A 23,413-nucleotide genomic window follows, 5' to 3' on the forward strand; every position below is an offset into this window, starting at 1 on the left:
CATCGGCTCTCTCTGAAATGATTTTCACACAATCCAACCTGCCCCCCTTCCTTGCCATGACCCCTCTGACTCATGTCTTTCTCCTCCTCGCTCTGCTCCACCCACACTGGCCACTTTGCCTTTCTGGAACACCCCAAGCATCCGCCTGCCTTAGCTGGCAGGAACACTGTTGTCCCGGATGTCCACAGGGCTCACTTCTTCCCCTCCTTCAAGCCTCTGCTCAAATCTCCCCTTCCCGGCGAGGCCTGCGTGGACTACCCCAGTAAAATCACATCCTTCACCCTGTTTCCTCTTGCCCTCCTCTGCCTTTTCTTTTTTCCAGAGTACGTATCATCATCCTCCATTCTATTATTCAATGTGCTTCCGTACTGTGTTTATGGTCTACAGTCTGTGTTCCCTCAGGAGAATGTAAACTTTACAAAGGGTAAGGGTCTTGGTTTTGTTCAGTGATAAAGACCCAGCCTGAGTACCTAGCTGGTGCTCAGTAAATATCTGCTTTTGAATAAGGGAATGGAAAGATACACAAGCAACTGGCAACAGTTGTCACCACAAGGAGAATGGGGTTACTGAAGGGAAGGATGGGAAGAAATACTTTTCAGTGCACACCCTTGTGTAATTTGTACCAGGTGCTTGTATGAATTGGTAAATAAATTTAATGGAAAATTTTAGCTCTGCCAAGGGTGTGCTAGACCTGGAAGAAGTGACAGCCAACTCCTTTATCTGACACAGGAAGGTCCAGATATACAGCAGTTAGGTACTTTGCCCAAGGTTACACAGGCAGGACTTAAATCCACATCTACTAACCCAGAGCATTAGCTCTTAGTCATCATGCCATTGAGCCTCTTGGCTTGGTTTTCTAATCAGTCAATCTAATGGCTCGTGATAGAAACGCTGAGCTGAGGTGTTTCACGGGGCATGGTTTCTGTCTGTCTAACATTTCCTATTACAATGAACTTCAAGGGATGGTCTTAGTTCTTTTGATACATGAGACTTTGGCTGTAATGTGCATGGTTTGACAGAAATGGGACTACTGGGCTTGGGGCTTCTTTTATGAGAACTTCTTGGTCAAAATACAGTGTTAATGTCAGTCCCTTGGTAGCTGGAATGCAGGTTTCCTGAACTCTACCCTCCCAGATATTTCTTCTTTCAAAGGAGTCAAGAGGTCTGGATGAGTTGCTGTGTGTATGGGGGTGACAGAGAGATCCGAGGGCGCTTGATCCGGTCAAAGAGTAATGGGAGTATTCCCCGGGGCTACTAAAGGCTGGCTGCTGAGCTTCCTGGACAGGACTGACTGATGGGAGGCCCTTTTGGCCCGGGTTAGGTGGCGGACCCGCCGCTGCTGCTGCAGCCAGTAGAGCATCTCCACTTTGTCGTGCTTCATCTTGTCCAGGTAGCGCCGCCCCTTGAAGGTCACCGGCTCACCAAAGACTAATTCGATCTCCTCCAGGAGGGGAACCAAAGGAGCCTCCACCATACTGAGCTTCCTTTGGAGACGGCCGCGGATCTGATTCTCCTCCAGGAAGCGACTCAGGCCCACATCAGTCTTTTGGAAGAAGCGGTTAGGGTCAGAGGCTTGCCGCTCAAACCACTCCAGTCTCCCCAGCAGTATCTCCCGCAGCTGGATGGGCTGCAAGGCCCGCTCCCAGGCACTCACCAGTGCCGGCAGCTGCCTCAGGCGGGCGTTGGAGCTGTATTTGATGGCCATGTCCAGCCGGTCCTTCTCTGGAACGTCAAGCATGGACCAAACCCGCTCTAGACGCTTCTGCAGGCTCAGGATTTTGTGAGAATCTTCCAGGAGGCTGCTCTTAGTTTCTAGCCTGTGTTCCAGCACCGTGTCCCAATCCCACTCTCCTGGCACAAAATCTGGTTCGTCATCTTCTAGCAAGGGGGGTGGGTGTTGGATCTTTATGGACTCTTTGATAGGGGCCACGGTCTCCACAGGACCCTCCTCTTCATACATTTGGAAGATGACATGGAGGAAATCTGTCTCCTGGGTGGTGAGGTACTTAAAGTAGTCACCCACAGACAAAGTGCTTTTCCACCAGTTCAGCCATCTGGCCCTGTTTGACCACCTGTCCCAGCTTTTACTTGCTTGGAGTGATGTGAAGGAGGATATCTTATCTGCATTGGACTGTAAAGTGCTTGCTTTCTGGGGATAAAGTTCAGCCAGCTTGGTGTTGATGATACGATGCTGTTTTTCTTGACGTAGGAAGGCTGAGGACAGGAAGGCTGACCAGTCTTTATTGGCTGCAGGCTCAACCAGGGGCCCCTGGTCAAAAGTGAAGTGGTTGTTAGAGACACGGCTCATCAGCTCCTTGTAGACTTCCCTGATGCTACTGCCAAAAGTGCGATCTATATCCATTTGCTCGATAAGTTTGGGTTCCAGTTCACCAGCCAGGTGGTTGTATAGCACACCAGCCGGCTCAATGTGGAAGGAATCCAAAAAATTTCTTCCTGAGACCTGTACAGCAGCTATCTGGACCATCTGATTTTTTAGCTTCAAAGTAACAGTCACTGGCTGTGGTTCAAGTGGAGGGGGTTTAGGGGATTGGAGGCCCCGATGTTCCGAGGCCTCTTGCTCCTCGAGGCTGTTCAACTTTCTCTGCAGCTCTTCTAGGTGATGGGTAGTAGCTGGGCGGTAGGTCAGGGCCCCCAGGAGTGGGGGCAGCCCTGAGTCCAGCGGTGAGTACTGAGACCACCCCAGCTGCATATGCTTCATCATCTGCTTCAGGTCCTCAGCCACCGTGTCCCTTGCCAGCTCTGGTTTGCTCTCTGCCACCAGGACCAGTGGGGTTAAGGGGCGAGGACTGAGTGGAGGAAGGCCCAGCTCATCTGCTAGCCTCCAACCCTCACGCAGAGAGGGCATGGACTGGCCCCTCTGGAGCTGGGAGTAGAGGGGCAAGTGCGAGGTGGGGGGAGCCCGGCTGCGGGGAGCCACAGAGGTCCCAGGCAGTGATGCAATCTGTGAAGTGAAGGTGCTTTCTCTCCTCTTTTGCATGGAGGACAGCCAGCGCAGAGGCTTCTTCTTCTTCAGCTGGGGAATGGACTTCAGTTCCTTCATTGGATCCTTTTCAGGCTCACTGACAAGGTCTCGCGGGCGGCTGAGTTGGATGAGGTAGTTCAGGCTGAGGTTGAAATGCGGCACTTGGGTGACGCCAGTGATGTGATGCCATGGGACCTGGAAGAGCCTGTAAGCCCCAAGGCCAGCGGCGCGCACTCTGGGCGCGGAGACTCGGGCCTGCTCTTCTTTGAGCAGGGCAAGGAAGTCAGAGAGCAGGCTCCGGTAGACGTCGGGGCCGGTGAGGAAAACTGTGCAGTCCCTGGCGAGGCTGGCGGCCAAGCGGGTAAGCGTGGCTGATTCAGTGAAGACAACTGCGGAGGTCGACATGAGCTTCTGGAGGTGCAGGTAGCGTACGAAGAGCTGCTCGCAGCTGAGCAGCACGTAGATCAGGAGCCGCTTTCGTAGCCTCTGATTGTTCAGGTGACTCATGCCAAGTTCGGTGGGGGGCTCCTGCCAGCTGCACTTTAGCTCGTCCAGGATGACCTCGGTGAAACGGAGCCGTACCTTGTGAGGCGCCCGCGCCTCCAGGCCGCTTTTGGTCAGCCGCTCGGCTACCTGGCGGCAGACCAACTCCGCCGTTAGCCGTGGAACCGGTAAAGGCAGTAGCATCGGGACCTCCTGCGAGAGGTGCTCCTGAGACGCTGTGCGTGTCGTCCTGCGGGGGAAGAGCGACAACGGACGCAGCAACCGGTGGTAAATCCGCTGGAATTCGGGGTCCAGCTTATACGGCTCCATCTTAAGACTAGGCGGTGCCGACAGCGCCGGCGGCTCTAGCGGTTACTAAGGTAACGAGGGGCCAGCGGGCCCAAGTGCGCCTGCGCAATCCCTGCCCACCGTCGCGTGGATGCGGGAAGGAGCAGAGCCTTGCGTGCGCGCGCACCGGAAGGCGGGGCAAGGAGTGGCTTCCGGGGCTCCGCCTCCCCCTCCCACGGCGCGGCTCTGGGCTGGCTCTTCAGTTTCTGCCCTCGGGCGATAGCTGGATCCTGGATGGCTTCGGACTCGGAGGACCGCGGGACTGCCTGCACGGTGAGGGCCGAGGCCTCGTGTGGGAGCCTCGCAGGGCAGAGAGCTTCGGCCCCTGGAGAGCGATCGTTAACTTGAGAATGAGGGAAGGAGCAGACACCTGGGCTGGGGCCTGGGGCCAGGGCTGGACTAGGGCCTGGGGCCAGGGCTGGACTGTGAGAGTAGCAGGACGCTTGGCGTTAATGTTACGGGGTGTTGCTCCTGGAATGATCGTGAGCGACAGTGAAGAAGGCGCTTGAGGAGGGGTCACATGGGGCGTTACTATAGGCCTTTAGGGGTGGTCCTAGGGGAGGTAGTGAAACAGGGTCACGCAAGAAGTTTCCCCAGCTCCTATCAGCCCGTCCCTGCCACCCTTGCAGCTGGAGTTCGCGGTGCAGATGACCTGTCAGAGCTGCGTGGACGCGGTGCGCACGTCCCTGCAAGGGATTGCAGGTAAGAACCAGATGAACTTTTGTGAAAGTAAACCGGAGACCTCGGGGAGGGGTTGGCAAATCTCTTAGGCCTACCCCGCTCCCGTTTACAGAAACAGAAATGAAAACCTGGAGAGAGGAAAGAATGTTCTCAGAGTCACACTGAGACCCAGAAATGGAGTCTAGTATGCAGGTCTCAGGCCTGCTCTGCCAGATTTTTCTACTGGCCCTAACTTCCTGCCTTTCTGGTGTCTTAACCTCAGGTGCCTGAAAAGTAAGGAGGTAGGCAGAGAGTAGTCCCTCTACAGGGTGTTCCCTGGAAAATAGACAGTTAGTTCTTGCTTGAAAAGCAGCATAATCTTGACAAAGCAAACAGCAGCCCTGGCCATGTTCTATCCAGGTAGCCCTGGATTTTTTTTTTCCCCCACACTGCCCGGTATGTGGAACTTTCCCAATCAGGTATCAAACCTGTGTTACCAGCAGTGGAAGTGCGGAGTCTCAACCACTGGACCATGAGGAAGGTCCTTGATCTGGCATGATCAGCAAGCTCTGAGAAGGCAAGGCCACCAACATGGCCTGGAGAACTGCCTGTCTTTGAGTCTGTTAAAGGTTTATTCAGTGATTCAGCAGGTATAGACCAGACCCTGGGAGCTTTTTAGGGAGAAGGGTTCACAAGAGTTTCAGGCACAGCCCCTGCCCTCAGGTAAAATGAGCACTTGAGCGTTGTGCTGGGAAGAGCAGTTCTTGAAGAACTCCTGCTTCTGAAGCTGAGACTGATGGCGCTTGGCTCTGTATCAGGCGGTTGTATGTCGCTGGCGTTAGGGGTATGTGTTCCAGAGTCAGACTGTTCAGATTCAAATCCCGCCTTTGCCATTTAATGGCACTAAGGCCTCATGCATGTTACTTTTTTTTTCTTTTTTTCCAAAATGGAAGTCTTAGACCTTTATCTTTTTTTTTTTTTTTAATATTTATTTATCTGACTGCCTCAGATCTTTGTTGCGGCATGCAGGATTTTTCGTTGCGGCTCATTAGCTTAGTTGCTTTATGGCATGTGGAATCTTAGTTCCCTGACCAGGGATTGAACCCACGTCCCCTGCACTGGAAGGGGGATTCTTAACCACTGGACCCCCAGGGAAGTCCCACATGTTACTTTTTATGCCTGTTTCTTCAGGCATATGTGCAAGATAATGGAAGCTACCCCAGAAAATCATCAAGAAGAGTAAATTAGTTAATATGTGTAAAAGCACTTTAGAAAAGGACTTTGGCATATAGTGAGAGCCCATTGAATCTTAGGACCTGTGAGAGGAAGGGCTTATAGGGGGTAAGCTGGTTGGGCAGGGGAATGAGGGGACACGTCTTTGTTTAAAGTTATTCAAATTGGTTTACTTTGGGGTTCCATTTTCACTCAATATAGATTTTATGTATTTCTCATAGGCTTCTTCACTCATTAGTTCATCTAGTTCTGAAGGGTTACTGAATGTGATCTTGATCAGCCAACCATCTTCATAACAGCATCTGTTGACAAGTCCTGGATTTTCTGCAGGAGCTTCATTCATTTAAGTAACTTCTCCTGATGGAGGAGAACTAGCAACTTTCACACTTTCCACAGCACCAGACTCCTCTTGTTTGTTCAATTTTGTCCCCACTCCAGGCAGACTATAGGAAATGACGTCTCCCAAAGCTTCCTGTGCAAATATGCTGATTCTCATTGTTCCAACACCATTTCCTGTTGTTCGTCATGTGTGTTTGCCTGTGAATTTACGCATGGAGAACAGAGTGCCCAGGCGCTGTCTGCCCTCAGCCCCCAGAGTGCTCCATGGCGGCTCCCAGCGCCACTTTCACAGAGGGTAGAGATCCTAAAGCTGGGTTTGCTTAGACTGTGTGTTTGAGGGTGGTGGGTGAGGGTCCAAGAAAACCGAACCATTCCACTGTGAGTAGAGTGTTCTGACCACAGATTTCCAAGGCTGTTAGGCTCTCTACCTCCTGTAAAACATTCTTGCTGGGAAAACAGACAGCTGGACTTCTGCTGAACATAGGGCAGTTTCTAGCTGTTAGCAGATTTCTTAGTGACCAGATAAAGACTTCCAGTGACTCTCTGTTTCCTAGCCTGGGTAACTGGAATCAGCTTGGCTTTCTCATGGGCTGGCTCCCCAGAATGCAGAGGAGAGAGGGAGATGGGTTGGTTGATTTGCTCTCTCCAGGAGGCCTGGGTTTGGGGACGAAGGCTCTGCTTTCCTCCTAGGGGTAAGTGGGAGGCCCTCCCAGCCCAAGGCTCACTCCCTTGAATCCTTATCATCACTACCCTAGAGCCCCCTATGGCCTTGTTTTTTCTCCCTCTCTGAGCTAAACAGATACGGGCCTGGCCACACTCCACACCAGCCAGACTGAACTGCTACTCTGCTAGGGAGCCAGCCCTCCTGGTTCAGACCCACGTCAAAAGTTCAGGAAATGTACAGTCACAGGGAGCTTCTCACCGGGGCCCTTCCCTTCCAATGCAGAAAAGCAGCTCTTAAGAGATGTCATTGCTCTGCTTAAAATCCTCAAACAGTAATAATATTGAGAGCTTCCCATAGGCCAGGCACTGTTCTAAGTGCTCTGTGTGAGATGACTCATTTAGGCCTTCAGTAGCCCTCTGAAATAGGTTGTATTATCATCTCCATTTGCAGATACAGAAGCTGAAAAGAAAACTCAACACAGAAAGGTTGAGTAAGTTGTCTTAAGGCCACACAGCTAGTACATGGCAGACTCAGGATTTCAACTCCAGAGCCCATACCCTCAACCACTATACTCCGTGGCCTCTCCCAGCGGCCTCCCCTGCATTAAAATTAAATCCAGATTCTTCCCTGTTGTCTGCAGGGCTTTGTTTGATTGGTCTCCACTTGTACCTTTACATCTTTACTCCAGCTGCAGCCACTCTGGCCTTTCTCAGACACATAGATGTCGTTCCTGTCTCAGGGTCTTTGCCCAGACTGTGTCCTCTGCTGGAATGTTCTTCCCTGACTACATTCAGGCATTTGCTTCAAGGCTCAGAGAGACCTTCTGTCCCTCTGTATCTCACTGTGCGTGCTGTTCACTGAACCCATGGTAGGCAAGGTGCATGTAGGGAAGCTGGAAGAAAACTCAAGGAGCTGAAGGAACTGCAGACGTGTTTATTCTCTCCTGGCTGGTGCTGCAACTGTAGCAGCAGACATAAGATAACATAGCCTAACGTAACATAACCTCCCCAACAAGGACTTTCCAGTTGGAGCTTATGTATGCTTACAGAACAAAAGTAGCCCGTGGCCAAGCGAGTACCTTGTGACGCACGTGCGCAGTGCTGTTAGTGATCTCAGCTGTTACATAATCATTATTCACAAAAGGGCCTGACCACGCCATCTTGGCTAGTTTGCTTTTTCCCTGCACCTTCCTTGACCAAGCCTGTCTAAGTGTTCATCCCCGAGTTGTTCCCTCAGACCTGCTTCATTGAGCACACATTGCACTACCCGAATCTCCCTGAGCGTGTGTTTGATATGCATGCTCCTGCCCTGGAATACATGCTGCTCTGTGGGGCAGGGACATCACCTGACTTGTTCCCTGCTGCATCCCTGCTGCCCTGAACAGGGCGCATGAGAGGTGCTTAGTGTACATTTGTTAAATGACTGAATAGGCATGTGAATCCCTTGCACTTCATGTTTCTTTGAGCCCTGGGAGCCTCAGACGGTCAGTCCTTTGGGGCCCAGTTCTACTTCCTGTGGGACGAAGGGACCAAACAGTCAGCTTTGGGGTTGGACCGGCTGCCTTCTGAGCTTTGTGATCTCGAGCCAGCTGCGTAACCCCCCTGCCTCATTTCACTTGCCCACGGAGGCCAGTATCACCATCCTGATGTGTGTAAAGCGGAGCACACAGTTTGTGGCATTCCCTAGAGGCTCAGGCCCCAGGAGTTCCCTGCCATTCTCCCTACAGCCCCTTGGCACCCAGAAGCACCTCTGGGTGAACCCAGAGCGCCAAGGCTTCACGCCAGGTGGCCCAGTATGAGATGTTGTGTGAAGTGATGGCATTTGGGTTCTTTGGAGAATTTTCTTCTGGCAGAATTGCCCTGTACTTGCTGGGGAGGATATAGGTGTGTCTGTTTACAAATCCGGCCCCTCCCCCAACCGATGCGGCTGGGATCTATGGACGCAAGCCCATGGGACCTTTTGTAACACAGGCCAGATAGTCCTGCCTCTTGGATGCTGCCTCTTCCCAGTACCATTTCCGTGTTGCTTCGAGTTGGAGGGAATCTGAACAGCTGACGTTCCTTGTCTGTGCCTCAGGGATGATTATACCCTTGCTGGCAGGGGAGAGAGGGAAACCAAGGATGGAGGGAAATTGGATGGCTTAGCCTTCAGTCCACAGAGCGCTGGCTCAGCAGAGGGAAATGCCTCGTTTAACCTGCGTTTGCTGGGCTGCCCAGGGCTTCTGGCTCCGGTGGGCTTTACTCTCACCCAGAACAGCAAACACACTAAGATCAGAGCAGGATGTTTGTAAGTTCCACAGGTGAGGTCAACATTCAGAGTTCCCAACCATCCCCTGTATTCTGGTTCAGAATTCAAATGTCCTCTTGAAAGGTTTGTGAGCCCTGAAGATCTGAATGGAAGAGAAGCCCCTTCTTGTCCTTCTCTTGGCCCGACAGCCCTCTAAGCTGAGTGTGTGTCAGAATCACCCTGCAGGCTGTGTGCACAGCAGGGTGACTCAGGGATTTGGAGGGCAGTTGAGAGCCACTGACTTTTGAACCTGACGCTTGTGGGCCACACAGAGGATTGCAGTCCACACAACTTGAGTTATGTGGGGGAAGTGGGAGCTGCCGCAGGAGGACGGGGGAGGGGGCCCCAAAGCTGGAGGCTGGAGCTGCTTCTCAGGGTGAGCAGTGTCCAGGCGAAGTGCTTGGAAGCTGGAGCTAGGCTGCCTGGGATGAGTTCGAGTCCCTCCATTTACTACAGTGCAATGAGTTTGAGCAAGATCTGTGAGTTGGTGATGGACAGGGAGACCTGGCGTGCTGAAACATGGGGTCTCAAAGAGTTGGACATGACTGAACTGAACTGAACTTGGAGCGTTCTTAACTGAACTTGAAGTTCTTAACTTCGCTGTGGCTCAGTTTTCTCACCTGTAAAGTGGGGATAACAGTGCTCAACTCCTAAGGTTACTTGTGTTAATACAGGTACAGTATGAGAAAGCCCACAGTGCATGCTCAGTGAATGTTAGCTTTCATAATGATGGTGATAGCCCCATCTTTTTTTTTAATGTGTGCCGGCTTTATTGAGATATAATTCCTGTGTTATAAAATTCATCCATTAAAGTATACAATTCAGTGGTTTTTAGTATATTCACAGAGTTGTGCAGCCATTACCACTAACAATTTTTGTATTTCATCACCTCATGAAGAAAGTGTACCCTTCAGGGGCTTCCCTGGTGGTGCAGGGGTTAAGAATCTGCCTGACAATGCAGGGGACACGGGTTCAGTCCCTGTGGGAACATCCCACATGCCACTTAGCAACTAAGCCCATGAGCCACAACTATTGAGACAACGTTCTGCAGTTACTAAAGCCCAGGTGCCTACAGCTCGCAATTACCTGAAGCCCAGATACATAGAGCCTGCATTTCACAAGTGCAGCCGCCGCAATGCACCACGCCCGTGCGCCACGACTAGAGAGCGGCCCCTCTCACTACAACTAGCGAAAGCCCGAGCGCAGCACTGAAGACCCAGTACAGCCAAAAATACAATAAATAAATCTTAAAAAAAAAAGAAATTATACCCTTCGACTATCACCCTCCTGTTCTCCTGCCCCCTCATCTACTTTCAGTCTCTGTAGATTTACCCATTCTGGATATTTTATCCACAGTGACATCATCCAATATGTAGTCTTGGTAACTGGCTTTCACTTAATGTTTTTAAGGTTCATCCACATCACGGCAGGTATCAGTGCTTCATTCCTTTTTATGGCTGAACGTCTACCATCGTATGGCTGTACATTTGGTTTATTCATTCATCATTTGATGGGCTTTTGAGTTGTTTTCACCTTTTGACTATCATGAATATTGTGACTATGGATAGCCAACTCTTTTTAAGATTTCTTTTTTGGCTGTGGTGGGTCTTTGTTGCTGCCTGCAGGCTTTCTCTAGTTGCAATGAGTGTGGGCTACTCTTTCTTGTGGTACTTGGGCTTCTTATTGCAGAGGCTTCTCTTGTTGCAGAGCATAGGCTCTAGGTGCTTGGGCTTCAGCAGTTGGAGCACGTGGGCTCAGTAGTCGTGGCACAGAGGCTTAGTTGCTCTGCGGCATGTGGGATCCTCCCAGACCAGGGACCAAGCCAGTGTACCTTGCATTGAAGGCATATTCTTAACTACTGGACTACCAGGGAAGCCTGATAGCCCACTTTTATGTAAACATTTTTTCATCATTTATTTTTTCAAAATTGAAGTACAGTTGATTTATGATATTGTGTTCAAATATTTTTAAAAGAACTATCTATGTTTCAAAGGGCTACCCAGGTGGCTCAGTGGGTAAAGAATCCACCTGCAATGCAGGAGATAGAGGAGATGCCAGTGCGATCCCTTGGGTTGGGAAGATCTTCTAGAGGAGGGCATGGCAACCCACTCCAGTATTCTTGCCTGGAGAATCCCATGGACAGAGGAGCCTGATGGGCCACAGTTCATAGGGTTGCAAAGAGTTGGATACAAATGAAATGACTGAGCATGATCACATGCATCTATGCTTCAAACATAGATGAATAACTCTTGGCACAAAATAAGAACTCACAACAGTCCTGGGGGCAATGTGACTTTATCCTCACTTTGTAAAGAAACAAGCTCAGAGAGTTTAAGGGCCTGGACTTCCCTGGGGGTCCAGTGGCTAAGATTTGAATCTTCCACTGCAGGACCCGAGGGTTTGATCCCTGATTGGGCAGCTAAGACCCCATATGCTGCTTGGCACAGCCGGGAAAATAAAAGAGAGAGGTTAAGGGCCTTACAGCTAGAAGGCGGCTTCAGAGCTTGCCTCTGGCCACAAAAAGGTGATGAAGATGGAGATGGTGAATCACCGTCTGTTTCTTTCTTCCCTGCTCCCAGCAGAGGGGTGCTAGCCCTCTGCTGCCCTCTGCCCCCTGTCTTCTAGGCATCCAAAGTGTGGAGGTGCAGTTGGAGAACCAGATGGTCCTGGTGCAGACCACCCTGCCCAGCCAGGAGGTGCAGGCCCTTCTAGAAGGCACTGGGAGGCAGGCGGTCCTCAAGGGCATGGGCAGTGGCCTGTTGCGTGAGTAACCACTATGGCCTTGGACTCTCTGGGAGGGAGGTGGCCTGGGTGTGGTACAGCTCTAACCAACCATAGGATCTGGGGGCTTTGGGTTGGAGAGGCTTTGGGGACCATGTGAAGGTTACATGGGGCTCTCTCCCTGCCCTTTCCAAGCTGATGAACGGGTGGGGCTGGGTGAGGTGGCAAGCCAGCCCTGGTGTCTGATACCTTACAGAGAATTTAGGGGCAGCCGTGGCCATTCTCGGGGGGCCTGGCCCTGTGCAGGGAGTGGTGCGCTTCCTGCAGCTGACCCCTGAGTGCTGCCTAATCGAGGGGACCATTGATGGCCTGCAGCCTGGGCTGCATGGACTCCACGTCCATCAGTTCGGGGACCTCACGAGAAACTGCAACAGGTGAGTCCTCTGGAACCTCCCTGGAGCATCCTCATTGCCCTGGTTGTGCACCCACTGTGCACAGGGGGCTGTACTCAGCTTTTTACACATACATTCACATATGGTCCTCACAAGTACCCTGGGAGGCGTATACACACAAGCCCAGTCTACACATGAGAAAACTGAGGCTCAGAAAGGTTACATGACTTGTCAAAAGCCCTAGAGCATGTAAATGACAGAGTGGGAATTTGAACCAAAATCTGACCTTGACACTCCTGCTCCTAGCTCCCAAATGGAAGGTGACTCCTGAACATGGGAGGATCAGTTCTCCGCGAGTGTCATGGTGTTTATCATGCTGCAATTAGTATTTACTCACCCATGTTTACCCTGGAGGCCTGCTGAGGACAGGTCCCATGACTGATTCTTCTTACTGATCTCAACCCAGAGCCTGGTACAGAGTGGGTCCATTTGTTGAATGAGTGGATGAATGAATGAATGAGTCAATGAATGGAACAAATGTAGTTAAAGTAAAAGGATGGATCACCTGGTCCGTGAGCTGTTTCACTGCCTACCTGCTATCTTTTCTTCTTAGCTGTGGGGACCACTTTAACCCTGATGGAATGTCCCATGGGGGCCCCCAGGACTCTGAACGGGTAAGTGTTGATCTTGGGCTGGGAGAGAACCCGAGATCTCAGAGGCAGGGCAGGCAGCTCTTGGAGCCTGAGAGTGTAATTCCATTTGGGGGGAGTCTTTCTCCCTCACTTTATCTTGTTCGGGTTAGAAACATTTATAGGCACTTCCTGTGCTCAAGGCCTGACCCCGTCTCACAGCCTGGCGAGGGAGACACTTAGAACTCTGTGGTTGCAGCATAGCCAGAACATCTTTGCAGGAGCCTCCGGGAGGCCCTGGGAACCCAGAGCAAGCTCCAGATCCAGTCTGAAGGGCACAGGCTGTGGGAGAGAGCTTCCCAGAGAAGGTGATGGTGTGGAAGTTAAAGGTTTTACCTTAAGTAAAACGGCTGTTCCTGGGACTTTCCTGGATGTCCAAGGGCTAAGATTCCGGGCTCCCAATGCAGGGGGCTTGGGTTCAATCCCGGTCAGGGAACCAGATCTCACATGATGCAACTAAAAATCCCTCGTGCTGCAACTAAGACCTGGCACAGCCAAATAATAATAATTTTTTAAAAAGGCCATTCCTGACTCTGCAGCTCCTGGCCCTGGACTTTCATTTTACACCAGAGAATTGGCCCCCCTCGGCTGTGAGTCACATGCCACCTTAATGATTTTTGCCTTATCTGAGTCCTTCTTGTTCTGCTAGTTACTCAATGTTTTGATTTAAACTGGCTGATTTTTTTCCCCCTTAAATAAATTTAATTTATTTTTAACATTTTAATCTATCACGGAACATGATTTCAAACATGTTCTGAAGTGGACAGACTAGGGTCCCAAACCCCTGTGTCCCTGTCACCCAGCTTTAACAGTTGCCAGCTTGTGGCCAGTCCCCATTCCATCTACACCCCTGGCCCTTCTCCATTATTTTGAAGAAAATCAAGACGTCATTCATGTAATTCAAGTAGATTTATTTTGAACAAGAAACGATACTGCCACAGAAACCAGTACTTCTAGCTCCAAGAGAAGGATCCTTGTAAAAATAAATCAGTGCAGACCTTAAAAGTGTCATCAGGGGAATTCCCTGACGGTCCAGTTGTTAGGACTCTACATTTCTGCTTCAGGGGGCATGGGTTCGATCCCTGGTTGGGGAACTAAGATCCTGCAAACCATTCAGTGTGACCAAAAAAAGAAAAACAGTGTCATTAAACACCTACGAGGGACTGCGGCCTGCTTATCTTTGTTAGAGTGCTTAGTGAATGTTAAGAGAGGTCCTGGGTGTTGTCCAGGAGGACCGCCTTCTCTCCTGGGGATATTTCTTTTTTTTTTTTTACTTACTGGGCAGGGAGGGAGGGAAGGAGGGGAGCTTGGAGAAAGAAGAAGAAGGGGGAAAAAGAGCTCTGTCTCAGGAGGTGGTCCTCTGGGAGCGGGTGAGGTCAGGCTCAGCTTTACTCCTCGCTGACTCGATAGCTTTCTCTCCTCCTCCTGCCACCTGGGGATATTTCTTAATGGCCCATCGACATACGCCTAATTCCATCTCTTCCACTTGTGGTGGTGTGTTCCCCTCCTTGCGAATTCAGTACCAGGGCAAACAAGTGAAAATGTGGTGTGTGTTTCTTAATTCATGTAAGTGATAATTCTCTCTTTTTTGGACTTCTGACTGCTCTGTTACATTTCTAACAGTCAAAAGTTTTTACTTCTCACCCGCCACCCCCTAGGGAGCTGAGGAAGCCTTTCTATGGGGTCCATTGCATAGCGCCATGCTTGTGTTCCCTGCGTCAGTTATCTATTGCTGAGAATCAAATTACTTTAAACATAAGAGTTTTGGTTTTTTGTTAGTGGCGCGAGGCTTGCAGGATCTTAATTCCCCAACCAGGGATTAAACTGGGGCCCTTGGCAGTGAAAGCACCAAGTCCTAACCACTGGACCGCCAGGGACTCCCCAAATTTAGGGGTTTAAAACAGCAAGCATTTGTCATCTCACAGTTTCTCTGGGGCAGGAATCTGGACACAGCCTAGTTGGAGCTTCTGGCTGAGTGTCTCTCAAGGCTTGATTTGGGGAAGACCCACTTCCACACTTGTGCATGTTGCTATTGGCAGGCCTCGCTGGGTGTCGGCCAGAGACCTCAGTCCTGTGCCCCATGAGCCTTTCCCTAGGGCAGCACACAGCACTGCAGCTGCCTGTCCTCAGAGCCAGAGAGAGAAGGCGTCCAAGACCCCAGCCACACTCCTTTTGAAACCTCAGCTCGGAGGTGATGCCTGGTCCAGCCCACACTCAGCAGGTGTGAATCCGGGGGCGCTCCTTCAAGGCTGTCTTCCTCATGAGCCTTGAAAGGTGCTGAGCAGGTGAAGTGGGGAGAGTGGGAGCAGAGGCTCAGCACGGGGCCGCCCACAGAGCGAGCCCCGGAGGCATGAACCCTCGAGACTGGGTTCTGGGAGGAAGTGGAGTTCGAAGGGCAAGAGACTACCTTGCCTTGGCCTGGGCCTGCTAGGGGTAGGGCATCTGAAGGGTCTGGTGCCAGCTGCTCCATTGTACCCAAGCCCTTGTACAGACGGAGGAAAACTTGAGCAAGGGCTCCATAACCAAGCCACCATGGTGACTGGCATGTTCCTTTGGGATTTCAGCATCTGGTTTTGCCCAAATGGAAGTGAATTCAGTGAGGGGATTTATATCCAAGCCTGGTTGTCCCTTTGCACGTCTCCTAGCTGGTTTCCATGCTTCCTTCCGCCCTCCCCCTGCCCCGCTCCAGTCCTTCCCCTCCCTCTCCGTGCGCTGCATTTGAGAAATTGCTCCAAAGCATGGGGTAACCATGTCACACCCCTCCTGAAACCCTTCTTGGCTCCCCAGTCCCCGAGGGTACAGATCCCACGTGGCTGCGTGGTGTGACATTCGGTGCCACCACTGCCTGATGATACCTCTGAGCCACACGCCGGGCGCTCGCATCCTCTGTCTGGTCCTATAAACTCCTCCCCATCCTTTACCTTCCCACCACAAAAGGCCCCAACACCAGGTGCAGCAAAAAGTGCCAGGTGTCGGCAACAGAGGTCCCCCAGGGAAACAAGATAAAGCAGAGGTGGCTCTTCTCGCCGCTTGCTCATCAGCCCCATCACGTGGCAACATCCTTTGTGACCAGCCCAAGGCAAGGCCATGAGTACCAGTCCATGTTGGCAGGGATCCTTCTGCCCAAAGTGTCAGGTTGGGGACGATTTATTTGCACAGATCCTACTGTGACTCTCCAGTAGTCTTGTCACAGGGAAGCACACTCACTGTTGTAACCCTGTGCTTTGCAGCCACTAGTCTGCTCCATGTCTGGCTCCCCACAGTGTTCCAGACCCCTGAGGGTGTTTGACCACGTACGCATCCCCAACCCCCAAATCCCACCTGGCAGAGGGTGTCTGACGTAGGAGGTGCTCAGTAGCTGTGTTGTTGTTATTTTAGTCACTAAGTCGAGACCGACTCTTTGTACAAACTGTAGCCCGCCAGGCTCCTCTGTCCATGGGATTTCCCAGGCAAGAATACTGGAATCAGTTGCCATTTCCTTCTCCAGGAGATCTTGCCAACCCAAGGATCGAACCCATTTCTCCTTCGCTGGGAGGCGGATTCTTCACCACTGAGCCACCAGGGAAGCCCCCAGTAGCTGTGTTAGCACATTTTTATACCTTCAAGAGGAAAGGTGGGCAGAAACAGTCTTGGGGGCAGGATATGCCCTCTGCTCCTGTGTTTCTTCTCTCTGTTCCTGGAGGCTGGACATCAGGGAAGGGATGCTGGCTGCCTCTGATGGTCAAGAAGCCAAGCTTGGCCAACTTAAGTGCAGGGGAACTGCAGACTGCCAGGGGCTGACAGAGTCATCGGGAGGCTGGAGAACTGGGCTTACAAAGAAGCAGGAAGCATTCTGAGGCTGGGATGCACAATGGGCAGATGCCTCCTAGGGGAAAGCAGGCTGGGTAGTGGCGTGACTTCCTAGGAAGAGGGCCACTGGCTATGTCCAGTGTGCCATCACCCGACCCAGGATTTTAGTTCCAGGGGGAGAGAGTCCAGTTGCCTTCTGTGTGTCCTGGGCTGTCCCTTCATCCTACCAGACTGAACCTGTAGGAGGACACTGGTACCCTGGGGACGGGGAATCAGACACTGGGAAGCCAGAAGTCAGCTGCCGTGTCCCACATGCCCTCTTCCCCCGGCTCTCACTGCAGCACCTCGGAGACCTGGGGAATGTCCGTGCCGATGAGGATGGCCGAGCTGTCTTCAGGATTGAGGACGAGCAGCTGAAGGTGAGGTGGAGGAGAAGGCAGGGACCTTTCCTAACAGATCCAATGTCTGAGGCTGTTGTCTCCCCTCAAAGGTGTGGGATGTGATTGGCCGAAGCCTGGTCATCGACGAGGGAGAAGATGACCTGGGCCGGGGCGGGCATCCCTTGTCCAGGATCACAGGAAACTCAGGAGAGAGGTGAGTGCTCTGCCCGCGGTGTACACAGAGACCTGGAGGGTCCTGGTGGGTGCTCAGTTCGACCCCACGCTCTTCTGCAGGTTGGCCTGTGGCATCATCGCACGCTCTGCTGGCCTCTTCCAGAACCCCAAGCAGATCTGCTCCTGTGATGGCCTCACCATCTGGGAGGAGCGGGGCCGGCCCATCGCTGGCCAGGGACGGAAGGAGCCTGCCCAGCCCCCTGCCCACCTCTGAGCGCAGCCTCCGCCTCGGGTCTGTCACCGTCCTCCCTGCTGAGCACCGTCCACTTCCAGGGGGAGGCCCTGCTCACCCAGTCCTGGGAGAACCAGTGTGCAGGCTATGTTTGATCTCAAAGGGTTGCTTGCTCTTCCCTTGGCAAATTAAAGTTTTATTTTCACGTGGAACTTTGCGTTTTGTCTGTGTCCCCTCCTCCCTTAATGGGCTTAGTAAACACAGTCCCTCTGCCTCTGTCCTCCCTGTTGAGGGCCACCTCTTGGCTTTGTAGGCAAAGAAAACTGGATTCAAATCCACACAGTTCTGGGACTACCCAGTGGTCCAGTGGTTAAGACTCCATGCTTCCACTGCAGGGGGCATGGTTTTGATTCCTGGTCAGGGAAGTTTGCATGCGCATGGAACGGCCAAAAAGAAAAGAAGAGAAAATCCACACAGTTCCTGAGGGCCACTTCCTTTTCCTCAGGGTAACAGCGAAAGACCATAGCAGACGTATTTCTGTTTGTGGCCTGACCCCTCTCCCTTCACTATGGCCAGTTGGAACCAAGATGGACACCTGACCCATTCAGGGCCTTGCTTTCCTGAAGAAATCAAAGCAGATCCAGCTTTAGTTTCCCCCTGAGCGTGTGGGAGCTGTGGGTGGGCCTTTTCTCCCTGCCTTTGTCACTGTTCAGTCCCAAGTCACGTCTGACTCTTTGTGACCCCATGGACTGCAGCATGCCAGGTCTCCCCTGCCCTTCACTATCTCCTGGAGTTTGCTCAGATTTATGTCCATTGAGTCGATGATGCTATCTATGCATATCTATGCTATGATGTCGATGAGACAACAGCTATCTCATCCTCTGCAGCCCTCTTTTCCTTTTGCTGTCAATCTCTCAGCATCAGGGTCTTTTCCAATGAGTCGGCTCTTTGTATCAAGTGGCTAAAGTACTGGAGCTTAGTTCACTGATTCCCTAAGATGTTGATGTTCATGCTGGCCATCTGCTTGACCACATCCAATTTACCTTGATTCATGGACCTAACATTCCAGGTCCCTATGCAATATTGTTCTTTACAGCATCAGACTTTACTGTCACCACCAGACACATTCACAATTGAGCATTGTTTCCGCTTTGGCCCAGTCGCTTCATTCCTTCTCCCTGCCTTAGGGACTGAATATCAGAAAAAGCTGATTGATCTGCTGGGGAGGAGGAATAAGGCAGATTCACAGGAAGAACCTAAGAATCGCAGGAGAATGCCAGATGCTCCAGAGTCCCCAGTCTGGTCCTTCCCTGAGGCCAGCTACCTGGAAGTCAAGAGACAGTTCTGTATCCCTTCCAATGCATCACCACCTATTTTTTTAAAATCTGGCTTGAGTTGATTTCTTTATTCACGAGTAAAAGACTCTTAATTAATGGAATAAATAAAGTGCTTGGCACAGGGCCTAGCACACGGTAGGTTAAGGGAGCAGTGGTGGTGAATCTGAGGCTCCGTGGGGTGCCTAGAGGCAGACTGAGCCAAGCTCCTGTCTCACACAGATGGCCAACATCCAAGGACCGGTGTATGAGGCCAGGAACTCTGGGGCTCCCCACTCATCTGTTCTGCCCACCTGCCCCCACTGGACTGTGTCTCTCTTGCTTATCCATGACAAAGCTGCTTTCGTGCCCAGGTAGCTAGGCTGGCAGGGTGCAAACTTTGCCCCTTACACGGACTGCTTGGAGCTGGGTGGGTGGTTTCACAGTCTGTTGGCCTTGGCTTAGATGTGCCTGGCTCTGCTCCCATTCCCCAGGCCCTGCCTGTTTCCCCATCAAGGCTGCTGGCTCTGCCTCTAGCCCTGTTCTTTCTCATCAAATCTACATTGGTTGCTTTCCAGCTTTCTTTGGTTCCTGGGGAACCAAGTCCTTTTAAGCCTAGGCCCAGGCTGTGTTTCTCCACCTCAGAATCATTGCAGAATGTCCTCCTGGACTCTGCCCACAGCCAACCCCTGGCCTCCTCTCACCTTCATCTGGAATTCTAGCTAGTTTCACCCATTTATGGCTAAGCTGCTCACCATCCCCTGCCACTCTGTTTCTACTCCTAAGGGATCAGTATTCCCATTAGCTTTTCTCTCCTTGAAATTCTCAGCTGTGTGGTTTTCAAACTTTGAACTTTGTTTTTAAATCACAGAATACTGTTCAAATACCTTGAAACCGCATCTGTAAAGCAGAAGTGGAACTACAACCAAAGCTGCTTAGTTGTGACTAAGCTCCCCCAAAGCCCTGGAGCTCTAGGGAGCACAGCTGGAAAGTGAAAGTGTTAATCAGTCATGTCTGACTCTCTGCAACCCCATGGACTGGCCGTCCAGGCTCCTCTGTCCATGGGATTCTCCAGGCAAGAATACTGGAGTGTGTTGCCATTTCCTTCTCCAGGGGATCTTCCCAAACCAGGGATTGATTCCCAAACCAATGCTCTCCTGCATTGCAGGCAGGTTCTTTACTGTCTGAGCCACCAGGGAGGCTTCCAGCTTCCTGGTCCAGTTGGAAAATCTTTGCCAAATTCAGGCATTTTTGTGTTATCTCCCAACTTCTGCTGTGTTCACAAACCATCTGTTCTATCATTAACCAAATACTGTTCTTTAACTTACTTTTAAACTTACTTTAAAAGGAAAATTTACCCCAGGTGAGTGATTCTAATTTTAAAAAGACTGTGGGGTTCAAGTCCAAGTGGGGTTAAAGTTTGACCTCTTACCTTCTGAGATGGCCTGTACTCCGTGTGGGAAGTGTGTTTCTCTCTAAATAAATCCACTTCTTACCTCACAAAAAAGAAAAGAAAACTTAGTCATATTAGCTAATACCTATATAATGATGATTAAGTGCCAGGTTCTATCCTGAACACTTTACATGCGGTAATTCATTGAATCCTCATGACAAAACCACAAGGTAGATTCTGCTATATTTTCTTAATAATAATAAATAAATAATAATAATAATAAATCTTCTTTATTTTTCTTAGCCACACCTTACGGCTTATGGGATCTTAGCAATGAAAGGGTGGAGTCCTAACCAGTGGACCGCCAGGGAATTCCTAGTAGGTTCTGTTATTGTCCCAAGTTACAGATGAGAAAAGAGAAACACAGAGTGATTATGCAACTTGCCCAAGATCACACAGCTAGTGACATGGCCAGATCTAGATTCAGACCCAGGTACTCTGGCGTTAAGGCTATATTGGTTCTCATTATAAAGTATGAAAAGCAAGAGTCACTTGTTATAAGTTTGCAGGGAATTCCTTGGAGGTCCGGTGGTTAGGTCTGCCTGCCAATGCAGAAGAAGCAGGTTCAATCCCTGGGTTGGGAAGATCCCCTAGAGAAGGGAATGGCAACCCACTCCAGTATTCTTGCCTGGAGAATCCCATGAACAGAGGAGCCTGGAGGGCTACAGTCCACGGGGTCGAAAAGAGTCAAACAGGACTGAACAATTGAGCATGTATGCATCCGCATGTATAACGGATTCACTTTGCTGCACAGCACAAACTATTAATAATACAACATTATAAAGCAACTGAACTTCAATAAAAAAATTTTTAATGCCTTGTATGTGATTTTGAAGCACACTAAAGTTTGAGAACTACTAGTTGCAAGTTATAAAAACTGGTTAGCTCGGGATATTCCCTGGTGGTACAGTGATTAGGACTCGGCACTTTCACTGTCATGGCCCAGGTTCAATCCCTGGTTCAGGAACTAAGATCTTGCATGCCCCAGGGCACACCCACCCCCCTAAAAAAAAATTGGAATGATGTGTTGCAGTAGAGGTCAGAACCATCCTCTAGCCCCCCAAATCTTCACCTCTAGTTTTTATTTACTGTAAAGAATTTTTCTAGTTACCGGGAATTGCTACTGCTGTTAGCTTTTTATTTATTTATGTGGTTGCTGCACTGGATTTATTTAGTTGGGGAACTTGGGATCTTTAGTTGTGACACATGGGATCTAGTTCCCTGACCAGGGATCGAACCCCAGCCCCTTGCTTTGTGAGCATGGCGTCTCAGCCACTGAACCATCAGGGAAGTCCCTTCCCCTCTAATTTAAATACATACAAGGCACCTATTTCCGAAAAGGACTTGAGGTGTCTTAGCCAGAGAGAAAGAGCAGATAATAACTAAAAATTCAGATGAGGGAAGCACCAATACAGAGAGAGGGCTCAGCTTTGAGGCAAAGAGGAAAGTGCTCTGGGTTCCTGGGTCTAATTGCTTAATAATACAACTAACAATATCAGCAGGATAGAATCCTGTCACTGTGTCTATTATGCATTTTAGTGGTTTTAGTGGACATGAAGAGACTGTGATTATGCTTTTTTGTCAAGTTACTGCGATTGGCTCATAATGGCCCTCCAGATTATCAGGTCTTAATCTCTGGATGCTATATTACCTTATTGGAGAAAAGGATCTTGGCAGATATGGCTGAATTACAGATTTTGAGATGAGGTTATCCTGGATGATCTGGATAGGCCCTAAATGTAAGCACCTGTATTCTTACAAGAAGGCCTAGCAAGTTGTTTTTTTTTTCCCCCCACTGCAGAGCATGTAGGATCTTAGCTCCCTGAGCAGAGATTGAACTCTCACCCCCTGCAATGGAAGCGTGGAGCCTTAACCATTAGACCACTAGGGAAGTCCTGAGAGAAATTTAATGATGTTGACCCTGGAGACTAGAGGGATTGCTAAGGATGCCAGCAACCACCGGAAGCTACAACAGCTGGAAGAATCGAGCAATGGTTTCTCTCTTAGTCTTAAAGGAACAAGGGCCTGCTGACACTTGATTTCAGCCCAGTGCTACTAATTTTGGACTTTCAGCCTGCAGAACTGTGAAAGAATAGCTTTTTTTGACATATAATTTATTTACTGGCTGTACTGGGTCTTCGTTGCCACATGGGCTTTTCTCTATCGCAGCGAGCGGGGGCTTCTCCTGCATGTTGCTGAGTGCTGTAGGGTGCATGGGCTCAGTGGTCACAGTCCCCAGCTTCTAGAGCACAGACTCAGTAGCTGTGGTTCATGGGCTTCGTTGCTCCTTGCTGTGTAGGATCTTCCCAGACTAGGGTCAAACCGGTGTCTCCCGCATTGTCAGGTGGATTCTTTAGCGCTGAGCCACCAGGAAGCCCTTGCCACATCACATTCTATTGTTTTAACCGACCCAGGTTTTGTTACAGCATCCACGGGAAACTAATACAGTTACTATTCAATCACATTAAAGTAACACACTTAAAGCCTAGTTTCCTTAAGGCTTTAACTCTACAAGGTTTATTGATCTGTTTATAAATCTAGTAAAATAAGAGTTATTATCTTCACCTTTTCTTTGATAAATGCTGGCAGACTACATTGGACTCCTAAAATCATACCCATTTGCAACTTAAATTCCCTCAAACTTTAAAAAAGTTGCATTTGTATATTTGTTTAATATTCTTAACTACCACAGACCCCTGACCTAAATGTAAACTTCACAACAAACTTCCTGATAAGTCTTATACAGTGAAATAACTCTATAACTGTTTATAGACTTAACAAAAATTATACATTTTAGCTAAAAATTGCAACCCACTGGTCATAACAAACACCCTCTTCCAACAACACAAGAGAAGACTCTATGCATGGACATCACCAGATGGTCAACACCGAAATCAGATTGATTATATTCTTTGCAGCCAAAGATGGAGAAGCTCTATACAGTCAGCAAAAACAAGACCAGGAGGTGACTGTGGCTCAGACCATGAACTCCTTATTGCCAAATTCAGACTTAAATTGAAGAAAGTAGGGAAAACCACTAGACCATTCAGGTATGACCTAAATCAAATCCCTTATGATTATAGAGTGGAAGTGAGAAATAGATTTAAGGGCCTAGATCTGATAGATGGACTGCCTGATGAACTATGGAATGAGGTTCGTGACATTGTACATGAGACAGGGATCAAGACCATCCCCATGGAAAAGAAATGCAAAAAAGCAAAATGGCTGTCTGAGGAGGCCTTACAAATAGCTGTGAAAAGAAGAGAAGCGAAAA

General features: G+C 50.0%; 2 protein-coding genes across 3 annotated transcripts; one reads left to right on the forward strand and one right to left on the reverse strand.

Annotated features, from left to right (window-relative positions):
* Nucleotides 1–683: 683 nt before the first annotated feature.
* CCDC87 (coiled-coil domain containing 87) lies at nucleotides 684–3,889 on the reverse strand. The gene has a single exon (XM_061407074.1). It carries the CDS (start codon nucleotides 3,794–3,796, stop codon nucleotides 1,223–1,225), a length of 2,574 nt encoding a protein of 857 aa, XP_061263058.1. The 5' UTR covers nucleotides 3,797–3,889; the 3' UTR covers nucleotides 684–1,222.
* Nucleotides 3,890–3,944: 55 nt separating this feature from the next.
* CCS (copper chaperone for superoxide dismutase) lies at nucleotides 3,945–17,701 on the forward strand. 2 transcript variants are annotated; one of them, XM_061407076.1, is made up of 8 exons: nucleotides 3,945–4,087; nucleotides 4,444–4,516; nucleotides 11,622–11,759; nucleotides 11,974–12,151; nucleotides 12,723–12,783; nucleotides 16,929–17,006; nucleotides 17,078–17,181; nucleotides 17,262–17,585. In XM_061407076.1, exons 1-8 carry the CDS (start codon nucleotides 4,049–4,051, stop codon nucleotides 17,413–17,415), a joined length of 825 nt encoding a protein of 274 aa, XP_061263060.1. In that variant the 5' UTR covers nucleotides 3,945–4,048; the 3' UTR covers nucleotides 17,416–17,585. The 2 variants fall into 2 exon arrangements, with proteins under 2 accessions (XP_061263060.1, XP_061263059.1); XM_061407075.1 differs by having other exon boundaries at nucleotides 3,959–4,087; nucleotides 17,305–17,701.
* Nucleotides 17,702–23,413: the final 5,712 nt, after the last annotated feature.

The sequence above is a fragment of the Bos javanicus genome, chromosome 29, assembly GCF_032452875.1.
Source record: "Bos javanicus breed banteng chromosome 29, ARS-OSU_banteng_1.0, whole genome shotgun sequence".
NCBI lineage: Eukaryota > Metazoa > Chordata > Mammalia > Artiodactyla > Bovidae > Bos > Bos javanicus.